The 14,332-nt window shown below is 43.6% G+C and overlaps 1 protein-coding gene and 1 long non-coding RNA gene across 4 annotated transcripts; one reads left to right on the top strand and one right to left on the bottom strand.

Moving 5' to 3' along the window:
• Nucleotides 1–153: 153 nt before the first annotated feature.
• On the bottom strand, nt 154–12,895 carry LOC144063982 (uncharacterized). Its single transcript, XR_013296678.1, has 5 exons — nt 12,804–12,895; nt 10,282–11,229; nt 8,502–8,599; nt 7,996–8,178; nt 154–970 (listed from the first exon to the last, which is right to left on the bottom strand). It is a non-coding gene; the product is annotated as an uncharacterized LOC144063982 (long non-coding RNA).
• LOC144063979 (hyaluronan and proteoglycan link protein 1-like) lies at nt 3,845–13,408 on the top strand. Of its 3 annotated transcripts, none has more exons than XM_077586082.1 (6): nt 3,845–3,887; nt 8,747–8,881; nt 9,987–10,150; nt 10,255–10,453; nt 10,985–11,287; nt 11,547–13,408. In XM_077586082.1, exons 2-6 carry the CDS (start codon nt 8,773–8,775, stop codon nt 11,834–11,836), a joined length of 1,065 nt encoding a protein of 354 aa, XP_077442208.1. In that variant the 5' UTR covers nt 3,845–3,887; nt 8,747–8,772; the 3' UTR covers nt 11,837–13,408. The 3 variants fall into 3 exon arrangements, with proteins under 3 accessions (XP_077442208.1, XP_077442209.1, XP_077442206.1); XM_077586083.1 differs by lacking the exon at nt 3,845–3,887 and adding an exon at nt 6,770–6,882; XM_077586080.1 differs by lacking the exons at nt 3,845–3,887; nt 8,747–8,881 and adding an exon at nt 9,203–9,550.
• Nucleotides 13,409–14,332: the final 924 nt, after the last annotated feature.

The raw sequence follows: 14,332 nt of genomic DNA, 5'->3' as shown, positions 1-14,332 counted from the left end.
CAACAATACGAATAGCCCTGATTGGTCCGTGGCATCGTATTTGTTTTGACTGCAGTACAACTCTGTTAGAGTAGGAAATGAAAGGATAGAATATTACAATTGTGTATGGTTTAAACAAATACACCTAAAAAAAACAAAATATTAAAAGGTTGGTTTAAGGTGAATAACAAAAAGCTTTTATTGCCACTGAATAATGCCGATATAACGAAATTGGGTAAATAATACACACAATGCCTGTTGATGTACATATGCAGTAAAAAAAAAAAAAAAGACCACGGCCATATTTTATTCTTCATCCTCTGCTACAAACGACTAATTACTGCAATTACTGATGAGCTATATCTCCACAGTATGCCTGTAATATGGTGCCCCCAGGTGGCCATGGCACACAAAACAGAAGAAGCGGCACAACGTCCGTTGAATTGAAGCAAAAACGGTGCCAATGCCTGTTTAATTAATTAAACTGTATTTAATCACAACAACACAGTATGTTTTATGAAGTACAATATTGTAGATTGCTTTTTTCTACTTCTTCTTAAAAAAGAGCACATTTTTGGGGGAGGCTGGAATGCATTACCGCAGGGATGGGCTGGACGGGCCCACAATTTTTCATCATTGCTAGTCGGGGTCCACATAAGACGATATGATATTTGTCCTACATATCATTCCATAGCCACAAAAATAAATAAATAAATATTAGGCCTACTCACGTTGTAGTATAGGGTAGGGGAGTAATAAGATTTGGGATAGGGTGGCCTTGAATTCATTTCGGTCATTGTTGTGGCCGATGTTATGTTCCCACTGGGATGTCGTTCCCACTGGGATGTCGTTCCCACGGACGCTTATCATCTTTGTCCTGCGTCGCACGCGCGTGATGAGATAGACGCAGGAAGCGGCATCCCAGGAAGGACTCCTCAAAGTCTCGCCGCTCGTCGCTTGCTTCCTGTTTCTATGGCGGCACCCGGACTGACTTGTGTGTGATAAAAGTCAAAACATGAGGATTGGTAATAAAGATAAGTGATTAGTTCAGGGCTTTCTCTCTCTTTTTTTTCCAGGCGTACAACTGTAACACAAAACACATTTCCACGCTCAACCAGAACGAAGGCCGAACTCCCTGAGGTGCACTCAAGGGGCTGATAAAGTGCCGGGTGGGACACTTATTGCATACTCAGCTGTTTTCATGATGCAAACGTTGCTCAACATGGCCCTCCAAAAATATTCTAGAAAAATAAAAATGCTAATGTTTTTTGTTTTTCTTACGAGAAAAGTGAAAAAGAGCAAATCAAGGCCAGCATAGCTGCAGTAGGCCTCGGGCCGTTTCTCACTTGGTGTTTTTGTACGTTCTTAAATCTTAGTGAGGGTTGGAGCAAGAGTCTGACTTCTTGTTGAGTTACTCTTTAAGTTCTTGTGAACTCACAAATACGGCGAAAATTCAGCTTGCTGGCAAGGTTAATCAGTTGTGCCCAAGTATTAAAATTGCTCTAATTTTTTTTTTAATAATTAAAAAAAATCAAAAATAATGTTGGTCTTCCTTTCCCTAATTGCCAAAGGTAGTTTTGTAAGATACGTTCAGATGTTAAACACTGAAGTTAACATTGGAAGCTAATGTTGGAAGCTATCTTAACCGGAAGCTAACATTGGTCGTTAGAAGTAACATTGGAAGCTAACTTTGAAGCTAACATCGGAAGTAGCAGAAGCTAATTTGTTAATCTAACATTAGTAACCAACATTGGGGCTCAAATCCAAAGCAAAGGTTGGTCTTCCTCAGCGCCAACATTAGAGGTAACTTTACAAGCTAACTTTTTAATCAAATTGATACTAACATTGGAGGCAACCCTGGAAGCTAATGTTTGAATATTAACCATGAATCCATCTTTAAAATCTATCATTGGAAACTAATGTTGGTTTTCCTTTACCCTACAATTAGAGAAGCTAACTTCGAATGTTGTAATGTTAAAGTTTACAGTACATTGAAGCTAACAATGGAAGCTAATTATAGCGCTTCAAACTTCCCAGTCTAAAATATTGCATTAGCATGAATTGTTAGCGCACTCAGCCTCACGTTCTGGCTAACGTTAGCATGTGCCACTACGACATGACATCCAGATGAACTGTGCGTTCGCCGCATGTTTGCATGCTCATATGACTTCTTTTTTTTTCTTGAAAGAAACCCTTTCAAATCAGGTATGTTATCCAATATCCATCATGTCGGCATGCCCTTGAGATGTGAAGATGTGGCACCGAATAATACTGGCAGCGCGAGTAGCAAACGGTCACCGGTTCAATATTTTAGCCACCATACAAACATCGCTAAAACCACACTTGACTTGGAAAAATGGCGCTGTTTTAATTTTTGTTGTAAATTAAATCCACATTTCACTTGTTGGGTGTGTGTCCCTCAATTTTCACTGTGTGCGTGTACGCGTGTCCCTTACTTACTGAACTCCACCCTGAACGTGCACAAAGACCCCCTGTACACCCCCCCCCACACACACACACACACACACACACACACACATGCAACAAAAACAAATCAAGTGTGTTGAAATGTGACAAGGTGGTCTTTGTGCTTTAACAAAGTTCTACTGTGCTCCATTGGCGGCCATTTTGGCTCTGCTTGGAACTTCTGACCGATTCTATTTGACTCTAATACACTCTATTGTGTTCTATTCATTTGGTTGTGTTTGATATTGTCCTGTTTTGCTCCATTGGATTCTGCGCTCCACCTTGTTGCCTGGCAGCAAGCAGCGCGCGTGCGTTGCTGTCGCCCGGGTTGTGGGTCGGTCACGTGACGTGAGGCTCGTCATCATTAAATCCAAGATGGCCTCCCGATGGCTGACCTTTTCAAAAACGACTGCCTCGACCTTCTGCCGTAAAGGTCGCTGAGCGAGCAACGTCTCGTTTGTCTTTTAGATTTGTCTGACAGCGACGTTGTTAATACTGTGCAAGCGTGACCATTTGAGAGCTTCTTCTTTTTTTCATCAGGGCTCTTGTGTTTTTTGTCATCATTTGTACGTCAAGCTATAAAGGACGACAGCAATTGGAGTCAAACGAGTACGGGGTACCTTGACTTAGGAGCCATTACTGATACGTGAAATCAGCAACATAAAATTTGTCTTGTCTACCATGAGTAGCCCCAGAAAGAATTCTCAAGAATGTGGGCGGAGCCGTCTTTGCTACCGAGGTCCGTTTGTGACCTTGAACGAACCCTGACGAAAAAAATCAACCGCTCAGTGTGATATGAGTTTCAGCAATATTAAATTTGGTAAGGCATGTTTATCATGAGGATATCTACAAAAATGTGTCAACAGTCCATGTCCCAATAAATATGCAGGAAGTATTCCTCGTTGGATCAACATTTTGGACGGTTCCGGGGGTCGTTCAAATAGGAATTAGTCCTACAATTTGTTCTTAAAATCCAAGTAAGTGACTTAGCAACATGAAAATTGGTGGACGTCTATGATGAGTAGACCCACAAAAAAGTCGCACAATGTCAAAAAGACACAAAAAGTTTAAGTTCAAATCTGCCCCCTTAGGCTCATTTTGGACTTTTAATAGCATCAAAGATTGAATCCGATTGTGTCCAAATGAGAACCTGCTATAATCAAGAGGATGATGATGATGATGATGAATTTTGGTCCTTGTGTGTGGGCGGACCTGGCAGAAGTTTCCTGAGTCCACTTTTATTTGCGACGTGATCAAAGTCCCATTTACGCACCTTCACTGCGTGTAGCTCCTCCTCCTCAGCCCCCTTCTCCCTCCACCTCTTGCTCCTCCCCCCCCTCCCGTCTGCACCTCCCTGGCTCGCTACCTTGCCGTTTGTCTTCAGTCGCGTCTTCGCCACGGGAGAGGTTGCCGGCTGCAGGTTCTTCACACGCGCACGGCAGGTAAAACGCAGATTTTGGGCTTGACTTGATGTTAAACTAACGACATTGAAATGTGGACGTGTGCGGATGGACGAGAGCGCTCGAATGTATAGAACATAGAATTTAGCCAGATGGTCAAGATTCTAAGATTTAGAGAGAATATTAGAATTTACCGGCAACATTGTACGTTCAGATATGTGGAGAGAGCATGAAAATTCAAAGGCAACTTTGGAATTTATAGAGAGCATCAGAATTTACAGACAACACGATTTAAAATAGCGCAGAATGTTCTGGTAACATTTGAGTTTAGAGACAACATCAGAATTCAGACATTGCGGTTTTGAGAGAACATCGTGATTTTTGGAGACATCTCAGATGTCTTTTGAGATTTCAGGCAATCGCACAATTTACAGACAACATCGGAATTTTGAGATCATCAAAACTTAACCGGTGGGCAGTATTTTATTTTGAAATGGCTCGGTCAGAACCATCAAAAAGCCCGAAACGGGTCACAAAACCGCCCAGGCGTGTTTGATTTCGAGAGAACATCGGCATCTAGAGACAACATTATAATTTAGAGACATCAACATTACGAGCTAATGTCAAAATTCTGAGAGATCATCGGAACTTAGACATGTTGCGATTTGGAGAGAAAATCGGACTTTAGAGCCAAATTTGTAATTTAGAGACACCAAAATTCAGAGACAACATCGGAATTTCAGAAAAGTCATTCGAACATTGACATATGATTTCAAGAGAACATCGGAATTTAGAGGCACCAAAATTCGGAGGCAACGTTAGAATTGAGAGAATTTCACAATTTGGAGGCAAGATCGCAATTTAGCCGTGACAAGATTTCGAGGCAACTTTGCTGCAATTTACAGAAATGTCAGACAACGCCGCAAGTTCAGAAGCAACATTCACAGACAACATGTAGAGAGATGGAGAGAATTTTAGCACTGACAGACATTGTAATTTACGCACAAGGTGACAATGCAGAGAATGCCGCAATTTAACGTCAACATTTGGAGGACACGTCGCGTGTTACAGACAAAGTGACAAATTTGGGAGGAGCTTCGGACAGCATTAAAGTTAAAGAAGTCAAGAGAGAGTTCTTGTCAAGCAACAAGAAGTCTCTGTGTGCAGCGCCGGAGACTTTGTGGCTCCACCTTCACCAGCCCCCCCCCCCCACCCATTTCCCCCCCGAAACACACACACACACACACACACACACACACACACACACACGGCCAATTGATTTTGTGTCATGTCAGCGCGCAGGAAACAAATTAAGTGTTTTCTGTTTCTCTGATGAGGAACATTTGAGAGGTTTTATTCACATCATGAAAGAGCGTTTGTGTGACGCGTGCGTGTGTCCGTGCACGCGCGTGCGTAGCGTAGCGGAGCGTAGCGGACCCACCTCCCGTTTGACCTGGCCCAGCTTGTATGAAACTTTTCTTCCAGCTGTTTCCAGCAGGATGGTCATGTGACCGAGACGTCACTGACAGGCAGGCAGGGATGCGTCACACATGCTAGTTGTTGATGCTAGTTTTTTTTTTTAGCCTCCCTGCTAGCGCTCACCAGTTGAGGTCACGGTTTTGAGTCCAGTCGTAGATATTTGGATCCAGTTTGGCCCAAATGAGTCCACTTTGCCCAGTTCAGGTCCAGTTGAATCGATTCTCGTCCAGTACAGTCCAATCTAGTCAGGTTCCGTTTTCCTGTCCATTCCATTCAAATGCAGACCAGTTTTGTTCAGGCCAATCGACTCCAACTAATCTAGTCTGGTCTAGTCTAGTCGAAATGAGTCCGCTTCACTCCAATCCAGTCTAGTCCAGAAGGATTGAGTTTTAGTCCAGTCAAGTTCAGTCTCGTCCACCCCAGTTCAGTTCAACCCATTCTCGTCTGGTTTTGTCTGGCCAAGTTGAGTTTAGCCCCATTGAGTTCATTCTCACCCAGTCCTGTCCCAGTCCTGCCCCGTCAACTTGATTTCAGATCGAGTCCAGTTTACGCGAATATGAATGTTGCGGAGCGTAAACGGGAGCCGAGGATGGCATCAAATGAATGTCGGCTAGCTTAATGCTAACATATGACGTGAAACACTACGGACATGGGCTAACAAGTTAGCATCAACGTCAACACACACGTATTCGTGTATGTACGCGCTCTCGCGAGCGCATGTAAGCACACCGTCGTGTACACGCATGTCGGTACACGCACACACATAGGTACACGCGTATACACACACTTTTGTACACGGATGTTTATGTCGTTATGTTTAAAACATCACAGAGGCACCCGCTGATATATGGTCTCGCGTGTTAGCGTGTTAGCATATTAGCATGGCGTCTTTGGCACCTCTCGCAGAGGGAACATGTGAGCGTGTCCTATGACTTGTTACACGCGCACACGCCGGCGACCAGCGCGAGTTTACATTCGCGACCAACAATGTTGACTTGAAGAACAAACGTAAGCAAAGAGGAAGAAAAGAAACCAAATAAGGAGAGGAATCCTTCAGTCACAACCTTCAACACTCCCATGGGGACGCGCACACACACACGCGCGCGCACGCACACACACACACACACACACACACAGAACTCATCGTCCATCTGTGTGGAGGGTAAACGTCAAACGGCCAGCGTGTGTGCGTGTATAGGTCTTACACACATACACACAGATGATGTCATTGTTGAACACACACCCTTTTTCATATAGTATGACCTCTTCAAAGGACATCTTCACTTTACACTGAAAATGACAAACTAACTACTGTTTATGCGCGCGCGTGTGTGTGTGTGTGTGTGTGTGTGTGTGCGTGTGTGTCGGCGCGAGTGCGCAGTGCAGAGTGTTTGTGCTGATGTCAGTGCGTACAGCTGGCAGCAGCAAGAGCACATCAGCAAAAAAGTGAAGCACCGACCTGAGCGCGAGCGAGCGCAAGTCGACCGCGATGTGACACGACATTCGTTACCGGCACAAACGCCACAAAAAACGACAACAAGAAAACCCAATCAGGAAGGTTGTGTCGTGTGTTTTTGGGGTTGTGCATGTGTTTTTATTTTGGTGAATTTGTGTCTTTGTGTATATGTATGTCTGTGTGCTAGCTCGTGTGTTTGTGTGTTAGCATGGTTGTATGTTTATGTGTGTGTTGTTTTAGTTTTGGATTAGCATGATTGTGTGAGTGTGTATTAGTATGATTTTGTGTACGTGGGCTTTTGTTTTGTGTGTTAGCATAGCAGTGTGTTTTTGTTTGTGTTAGAATGTTTGTTGTTCACATATGTGTTTGTGTGTTTTTCTTTTGTGTATGTTTTTTTTTTGGGGGGGGGTGAGGGGTCAGAATGTTTGTGTGTTTCCTGTTTTGGGGTTTCTGCATGATCGCATGTTTATATGTGTGGTTCTGTATGCACTTTTTTGTTTGTGAGTTAGCATAGTTGTGTGTTTGTGTATATTTTTGTTTTTGTGTTAGCTTGGTTATGTTTGTGAGTTTTTTGTTTGTGAGTTAGCATGTTTGTCTGTTTGCGTGTTAGCATGGTTATGCATTTATGTGTGTGTGTGTGTTTTTGATCGGGTTAGCATGATTGTGTGTTTACTTGTGTGGTTGTGCATTAGCATGATTTTGTGTACGTGTGCTTTTGGTTTGTGTACGTTTTTTTTTTGGGCGGGGGGGGGGTCAGAATGGTTGTGTGTCTGTTAACATGGTTGCATGTGTGTGGTTCTGTATGTGTTTTTGTTTGTGTGCTAGCATGGTGTGTTTGTGTGTCCGTGTTTTTAGTTGTGTGTTTGGGTTTTTTGTGAACGTGTCTGTTTGCATGAGTTTGTTTTTTGTGTTATTGCACATTTTTGTGCTTGTGTGGGACTTTGCTTCTTAATTGTGTGTGTGTGCGCTTGCATAGTTGTGTGTGTATATTTTGCATGTTTGTGCTTTTGTGAGCATGTTTTTCGTTTTTTGCTTGTGAGTGATTGATTGTTTTGTGTGTCCTTTGCGGTGTGTGCAACTGTAGCTGTGTGTCTCTGTGTGTGATTGTGTTTTGTTGTGCGTGTTTGTGTTTTTTTTCCCCTTAAATTTGAATTCCTGTGTTCTTTCTTTGCCTGTTTGTGTGTGTTTTGTGTGGTGTGCGTGTCTTTGCCATACTTGTGAGCTTGGCGTGACGATGACGTTCAGATTCCGTCCGGTTTCGTCTTTTGTGCCAAGAAGAGAAAAACGTTTGGATTGATTTGGACATCCTCGGTGCCTCCTCACATTTGCGGTGTTGTTCGGTGCTCCGCCGGACCAGAAGAAAAGTGACCACAAGAGGGCGACAAACCTCATCAGTGGCTTTAGGGAGGACATATTTGAAGATGCAAATGAAGGCCACTCATCCACTGAACATGAAAAACATGAACTCAAATGTTCGCAAACGCAAAACTTGAAATACTTTTCATCAATTTTTTGGGGGGTAGGGATTGTCAATTGCGATCAAAAGAGCCAGCGTCATTGAACACAAAAAGTGGAACACACTCAAATTCAAAATAGCAACTGCTGCTACTTTTCTGTTAGCCATTTTAAGCCGACTTTGAGTAAGTGACAAATACTCGCCAAAAATAAATAAAAAATTAATATTTTATATATATTTGCAAATTTGAATGTTTGCTGTTTACCGTTTTCCTGGCGTGAACGCAGATCGGGCGGCTTGCAATTAGCATCCAGACGCGCTCGACGCGTTGGCTCCACAAGCCAGCAGCGGCAGCGCCACCTGCTGGACAAACGAAAAACCACAGGAAGAGAAAGTGTTTGCAGGGCGCAGCAAACAAAACAAATATATATATATATTATATATATATATATATAATATAAATATTATTTTTCTTCTTTTTTCATTGACTTTGACTTGATTATTTTGCAGTGAAGGGAACCTGCGAGTGCCCGACGATGATTGCTGCGATTCCCGCGCTGATGTTTGCGTTGTCGCTGAGCACGGCTGACGGCTTCCAATCGTTTTATCCCGGGCTGCAAGTTTCCCGAAACATCCACGAGACGGGTGAGCTCTTTTTGAGTCGCCTTCCTGCGCGATGTCTTTGTTTGCACGCGTTATCAGCCGGCGTGCTGATAAACGCGCTAAGTGGGGAGCCAGCACGCTTATCTTATCACTCAATGAAGCTCTGGCTCAACATTTGGACATTCAAAACACTCCTGCAATTGACTTCACCCTCATAAAATAGACAAATTGGCTCATGTTGTTGTTCAGATAAGCGGACGTTTGTCTAGCCAATCTCTAGAGCCCGACCGATTATAATTGGCCGATTACTTTACCCTTAAAACGTTATCATCGAAGAAACCCGAAGTTTCCGACGCTGTGAAAGTACCCTGAATGCACCATTTGTTTGCGTAGCATTAGCAACTAGCAAGTGGTTAGCGTATGTTATTCTGGTTATTGTGTTGCCCCCAAAGCGTCTTTTAAGCTGTTTAATGAAACCCCGGGTGGAGTTAACTGTAAAACTAAGCACATGACGATAAGAATTACATCCACTGTACACTTAAATACAAAACATCGCTTTGTTTTAAAATATCACTAGCCTAGCGCTAATGCTAAAAGCGAATGGAGGATCCCATTCAAATGCTAACAGGAAGTTAGCATCGATGTCGGGAGTGTTTTTCCTTCAAATGACGAATATTCACACACAAATGCTGTGGGAACGCATCGCGACAGGTGAGATAACACCACACAGAGGCACAAATTCTTCCCAATGTGTGAAAAACGAGTTATTTGAATAGAATTAATGCTTTACAGCAGTTGTAAACAAGTAAGAATGGTTCATACAATAACCTAGTATACTTCATGAACTTTATTGATAAAGTCATACTATGGACTTGTCATTTAAAGCAGAGAGTCTTAATAGCGAAAGTTTGTGCGTAAGTGACACCCATTGAAAAGAAATTGGGGGATCATTTTATGCGGTATATTTTTAAATAATCGTCAGATTAATCGTTAATCTGTATTTTTTTCTGCCAAAAATCGGTATCGGCCTAAAAAACGGCATATTGGTCGGGCTTTACTGTGTATAGAATAATAAATGCTGTAAAATCCTGTTCTATGAACTAATGTTGTCATGGTTGCGTGACCGTTTGTGTGCAATTTGTTTTAGAAAACACGCCCACGCTGTCGGTGACGTCGCAGCCTTCCCGGGTGTTGGCGCGGCGCGGCGGCAACGCCACCTTACCCTGCACCATCCACAGGGACCAATCGCTGGCGCCCAATCGGAAGATGAGAATCAAGTGGACCAAGCTGACGTTTGACTTGCTGACGGAGGTTCGTGAGTCGCCAAACACTAATTTGCCTTTCTGTGACGCCTCCAGTCCCTCTGTTGAAAAGCGCTTGTTTATGGCCGCCCACGTGACCGCGTCTGAGCGCAGGTGGATGTTTTCGCCGCCATGGATTACCACAAGAGAAGCTACGGAGTCTTCCACGGCCGCGTGCGCCTGCGTGGCTCCTCCCCCTCTGACGCCTCGCTGGTCATCGATGACGTCACCTTGGACGATTACGGGAGATACAAATGCGAGGTCATCGACAGCCTGGAGGACGCCACGGCGGTCGTGTCGCTCGACCTGGAAGGCGAGTCGGGGACTTACGGCATGCTCAACCAACAAACCATGACGGGAATTTCCATTTGTTGCAGTTTTGTGTCATTCGTGTTCTGTAAATGAAAATCCAATTTGGTTGCGATCAGTCAAAATCTCCAGGATTTGAAGGACGCCACCTGAAATGACTAAAATGAGCCGACAAGAGCCCCAAACTCCACATCGACATGATTTTCAGACCAAAATGGCAGACTTCCTGTGACTTTTCGGGCGTAGCTTCTTGAGACTTTTTTGTGGGTCTACTTATGATAGACATGCCTACCAAATTTCACAATACCAGATCGAACTGGTTTCAGGGGCTGAATTTTCAAAACATTCCAAAGACCGCTGAACGTGACAAAATTGACATCAAATTGTGCAATTCAGATCAAAATGGCTGACTTTTCAGTGGGGATTTTCAGTCAAGGCTTCATTTGTGGCTCTACTCACGATAGACAAATGTCATGATGCCAAGTCAAACAGTCCTAAAAACCCCGGGAGCTCCTAATTGCCGCACACGTTACAGGTGTGGTGTTCCCGTACTTCCCTCGCCTGGGCCGCTACAACCTCAACTTCCAGGACGCCGAGCGGGCCTGCCGGGAGCAGGACGGCGTGGTGGCGTCCGCGGAGCAGCTGCGTGAGGCCTGGCGAGGGGGCCTGGACTGGTGCAACGCCGGCTGGCTCAGCGACGGCTCCGTGCAGTACCCCATTACCTCCCCCAGGGAGCCCTGTGGCGGCGAGAACACGCCGGCGGGCGTGCGCAGCTACGGCCTGAGGGACAAAGACAAGAACCACTATGACGTCTTCTGCTTCACGTCGCACTACAAAGGTGAGTGACGTACCGGACCTCACGTTGACAGATTAAGCTGACGACACAATTGGACGTCATGAAGAAAATTATGGGACACAGTTGGATAAAGTACAGGACGCAATGGGACATATGTGACAATCCGGCAAATGGGACACTATGAGACAAAATACTCTTGGCATGGCAGGGCGCCACTGCCTGCAAGTCCCTATTCAAATGTAGCTCCGCCCATAGGGGGGGGGCGCTGTCATCAACCTTTTGCTCTGGCCCCTCCCTGCAGGTCATTTCTACTTCCTGCCGCACGCGGCCAAGCTGACGTACGGCGAGGCGGCGGCGGAGTGCCGGCGGGACGGCGCCCGCCTGGCCACGGTGGGCCACATGTACGCCGCCTGGAAGTTGGCCGGCTACGACCGCTGCGACGCCGGCTGGCTGGCCGACGGCAGCGTCCGCTACCCCGTGGCCAAGCCCCGCCTACGCTGCAGCCCCACCCGCCCGGCCGTCGGCTTCCGAGGATTCCCCGACAAGAAGCACAAGTTGTACGGCGCCTACTGCTTCCGGCCCGGACGTTGAGCGCCCGCACGCAGAAACACGGGATCAAAAAAAACACACTCGCATGCAAGACACACACTCAAGCAACAGGAAAACACCCACAAACATCATACTGTAGAATCCACACACACGCAAACACACACGCAAACACACAAGACATACAAAACAAAAACATACAGTAAGGAAAGACCCACACAAGCGATGTAACGATTCACTCAAACCCAATTTGATTTTCAGTTCACGATTTTCGATTTGATTCGATAAAAAAAAAAAAAAAGGTTACAAAATGACTAATTTGTAACCAAAAGACGTTTTTATTTTAACATCTACATTTTGTCCGTGTTGCAAACATGAACTTTTTGTAACTTTATATATAGATATATAATTTTTTTTTTTTTTAAATTGAACTAATACTCTAATTTTGACTATTTAACTCGTATCAGTGCTTTGTGGTTATGGTTAAGATTGTGTCCTCGCAACACGTTCTCAGCTTTGTGCAGTGAGACAGACAGTATGAAGAAGCTTTGTTGAGGATTCGTTTTGATATCATTTACTATTTTCCTTCACAAGGAGGTTTGTCCTTCAACTACTAAAATGTATTGAAATACTTGTGTATGTCTTTACGGATTCTGATTTTAAATTATGTAAAAGAGGCTAACTTGATAAGTTTTGCTTCTTTCTGCCCCTTCTCAAACTTGCATCTTCTCATATTGTGCTTTTTTCCCCTTCGCTTTGTTATGTTTTTATTGCTGTGCTTGTTTGAGACGATTAAAATCAAAAGGCAAAAACTAAACAGATACGGTATGTGTTCAAAGGTGTAAGAATGAGGCCCTCTACTGTGCAAATAAGACACTACATTAGCGACACGTATTTCACCGCGAGTGTAATTCATTGCGGCCACAGGCGACAAACACAAAGACGATACATGGCCTCTTTAAGTAAACGAGGATCCACTTACAAAACTTAAAACATTAAATTGGTTACTTACAAAGATCTAACCAAGTTTTCACTGGCGTCTACAGAGACCCGCCAAACAATACCGGATATTCGCAAAACGTGTCCGTTCTCAGAATGGGTCCGGCTAGAAACTATGAAAAACTGTGCAAAGTGTTGGCGTTGTGAAGCGATGCTTTCATTTATTTATTTTTTATTATTATTTTTTTATTTTTATTTTTTACATCTGATGCCTATTTTAAGCAGTTTACATCGGTATTCTATCGATTTTTGATGCATTGTTATCGTCACATGTCTAACCCACACCCTCACAAAACCTACACTCACTGAAACAACACGAAAAGCTGATCCGCTGATCCACTAAAAACACAACCACACAACCCAAAACAAGGCTACAAAGTAACACACATGCAGAATAACCAGGGCCACCCCAAGGCATAAGCAAACTATAAGCGGCTGCTTGGGGCCCTGCGACCATCAAGATCTCTCTCTTTCTCTCTCTCTTGGTATTTCTGTTCATTAACGTCAATATTTGTTTGATATTTCTTTGTACCTTTATTTAAAACGGTCTTTTTTGTACATTTGTTGTTGCATTTTATTCAAAACAAAAATAATAAATCAAATTGTGTTTACAATAAATGATTGGTTTATTTTATGATGTTGGTGAGCCTAGATGACATTCAGCGTCCTAATATTGCATCAGTGTAAATCAGTCCCAGGCTGATCGTGTTGCTGAATTTGATAGTACTTCAAAAATATGTTTGCAAGTTTGCAAACTATTTGTCTACTTTGATAACCTTAATCGTTGTGGGTTGCAATCTTACAACAAGTCTCACTTATAACTCGACAAGAGGAGTAGAACATGAAATACGGATAATGACGCTGATAGGGGCCCCCCAAAATCATATTTTGCTTAGGGCCCCTTTAAAAACGATCAGTATTTGTACAACTTTTCTCTTTGACTGCACGTAACCTATGTATGTACCCCCTGGCATGTGTTTGTTCAATTGTATACAACTTTCTTTGTATACTTGTTCTTTTGAATAGGGTTAATAAAGAAAAAAAAATGGCCGCCCCGAGATGGGTCAAAACAACTGCATTTTGCGTTATTAATCAGAATGTCATGTTTAGACTAGTGAGGTCATATATTATTGTCAAGAAATGTTTAAGTCAAGTCAACTTTATTTACATAGCACCTTGTCATGTAAAAAAAAAACACTCAGTGCTTTGCGAGCACACCATTTATTTGTAAGCTTGTTTGAGCTAATTTGTTAGGCAAAAAGTTTCCTCTCCGTTGGAAGTTCCACGCTTCTGCACCGTCAGCATTATACTTAATATTTTTAAAATATGTTTCTGAATTCTTTTCTGTGTAGCCTTACTATGTATTGGTCAAGCACACTGATCTGTATATATAATAACTGGATAGCCGATGGCCCATACATGCCCGTGCAAGTCGTTGAAGCCACAGGGCGGCCATCTTGCTCCTCCCATCTCACACAGCAAACATGAATGCTGCTGTGTTGTGTACTACTCACAATTGTGAATGAAAAGCAAAGCCACAAA

Source organism: Vanacampus margaritifer, chromosome 14, assembly GCF_051991255.1.
Source record: "Vanacampus margaritifer isolate UIUO_Vmar chromosome 14, RoL_Vmar_1.0, whole genome shotgun sequence".
Lineage (NCBI taxonomy): Eukaryota > Metazoa > Chordata > Actinopteri > Syngnathiformes > Syngnathidae > Vanacampus > Vanacampus margaritifer.
The sequence above is the reverse complement of the archived record's forward strand: the minus strand, read 5'-3'. Positions and strand labels throughout refer to the sequence as shown.

What these genes read in the sequence shown, in the direction of transcription:
- LOC144063979 (XM_077586080.1), top strand. Translation starts at nt 9,427, where the DNA reads ATGCTAAAAGCGAATGGAGGATCCCATTCAAATGCTAACAGGAAGTTA. An exon ending in GTGGGAACGCATCGCGACAG is followed by an intron (nt 9,551 to 9,986) that starts GTGAGATAACAC and finishes AATTTGTTTTAG; the next exon opens with AAAACACGCCCACGCTGTCG. An exon ending in CTTCACGTCGCACTACAAAG is followed by an intron (nt 11,288 to 11,546) that starts GTGAGTGACGTA and finishes CCCTCCCTGCAG; the next exon opens with GTCATTTCTACTTCCTGCCG.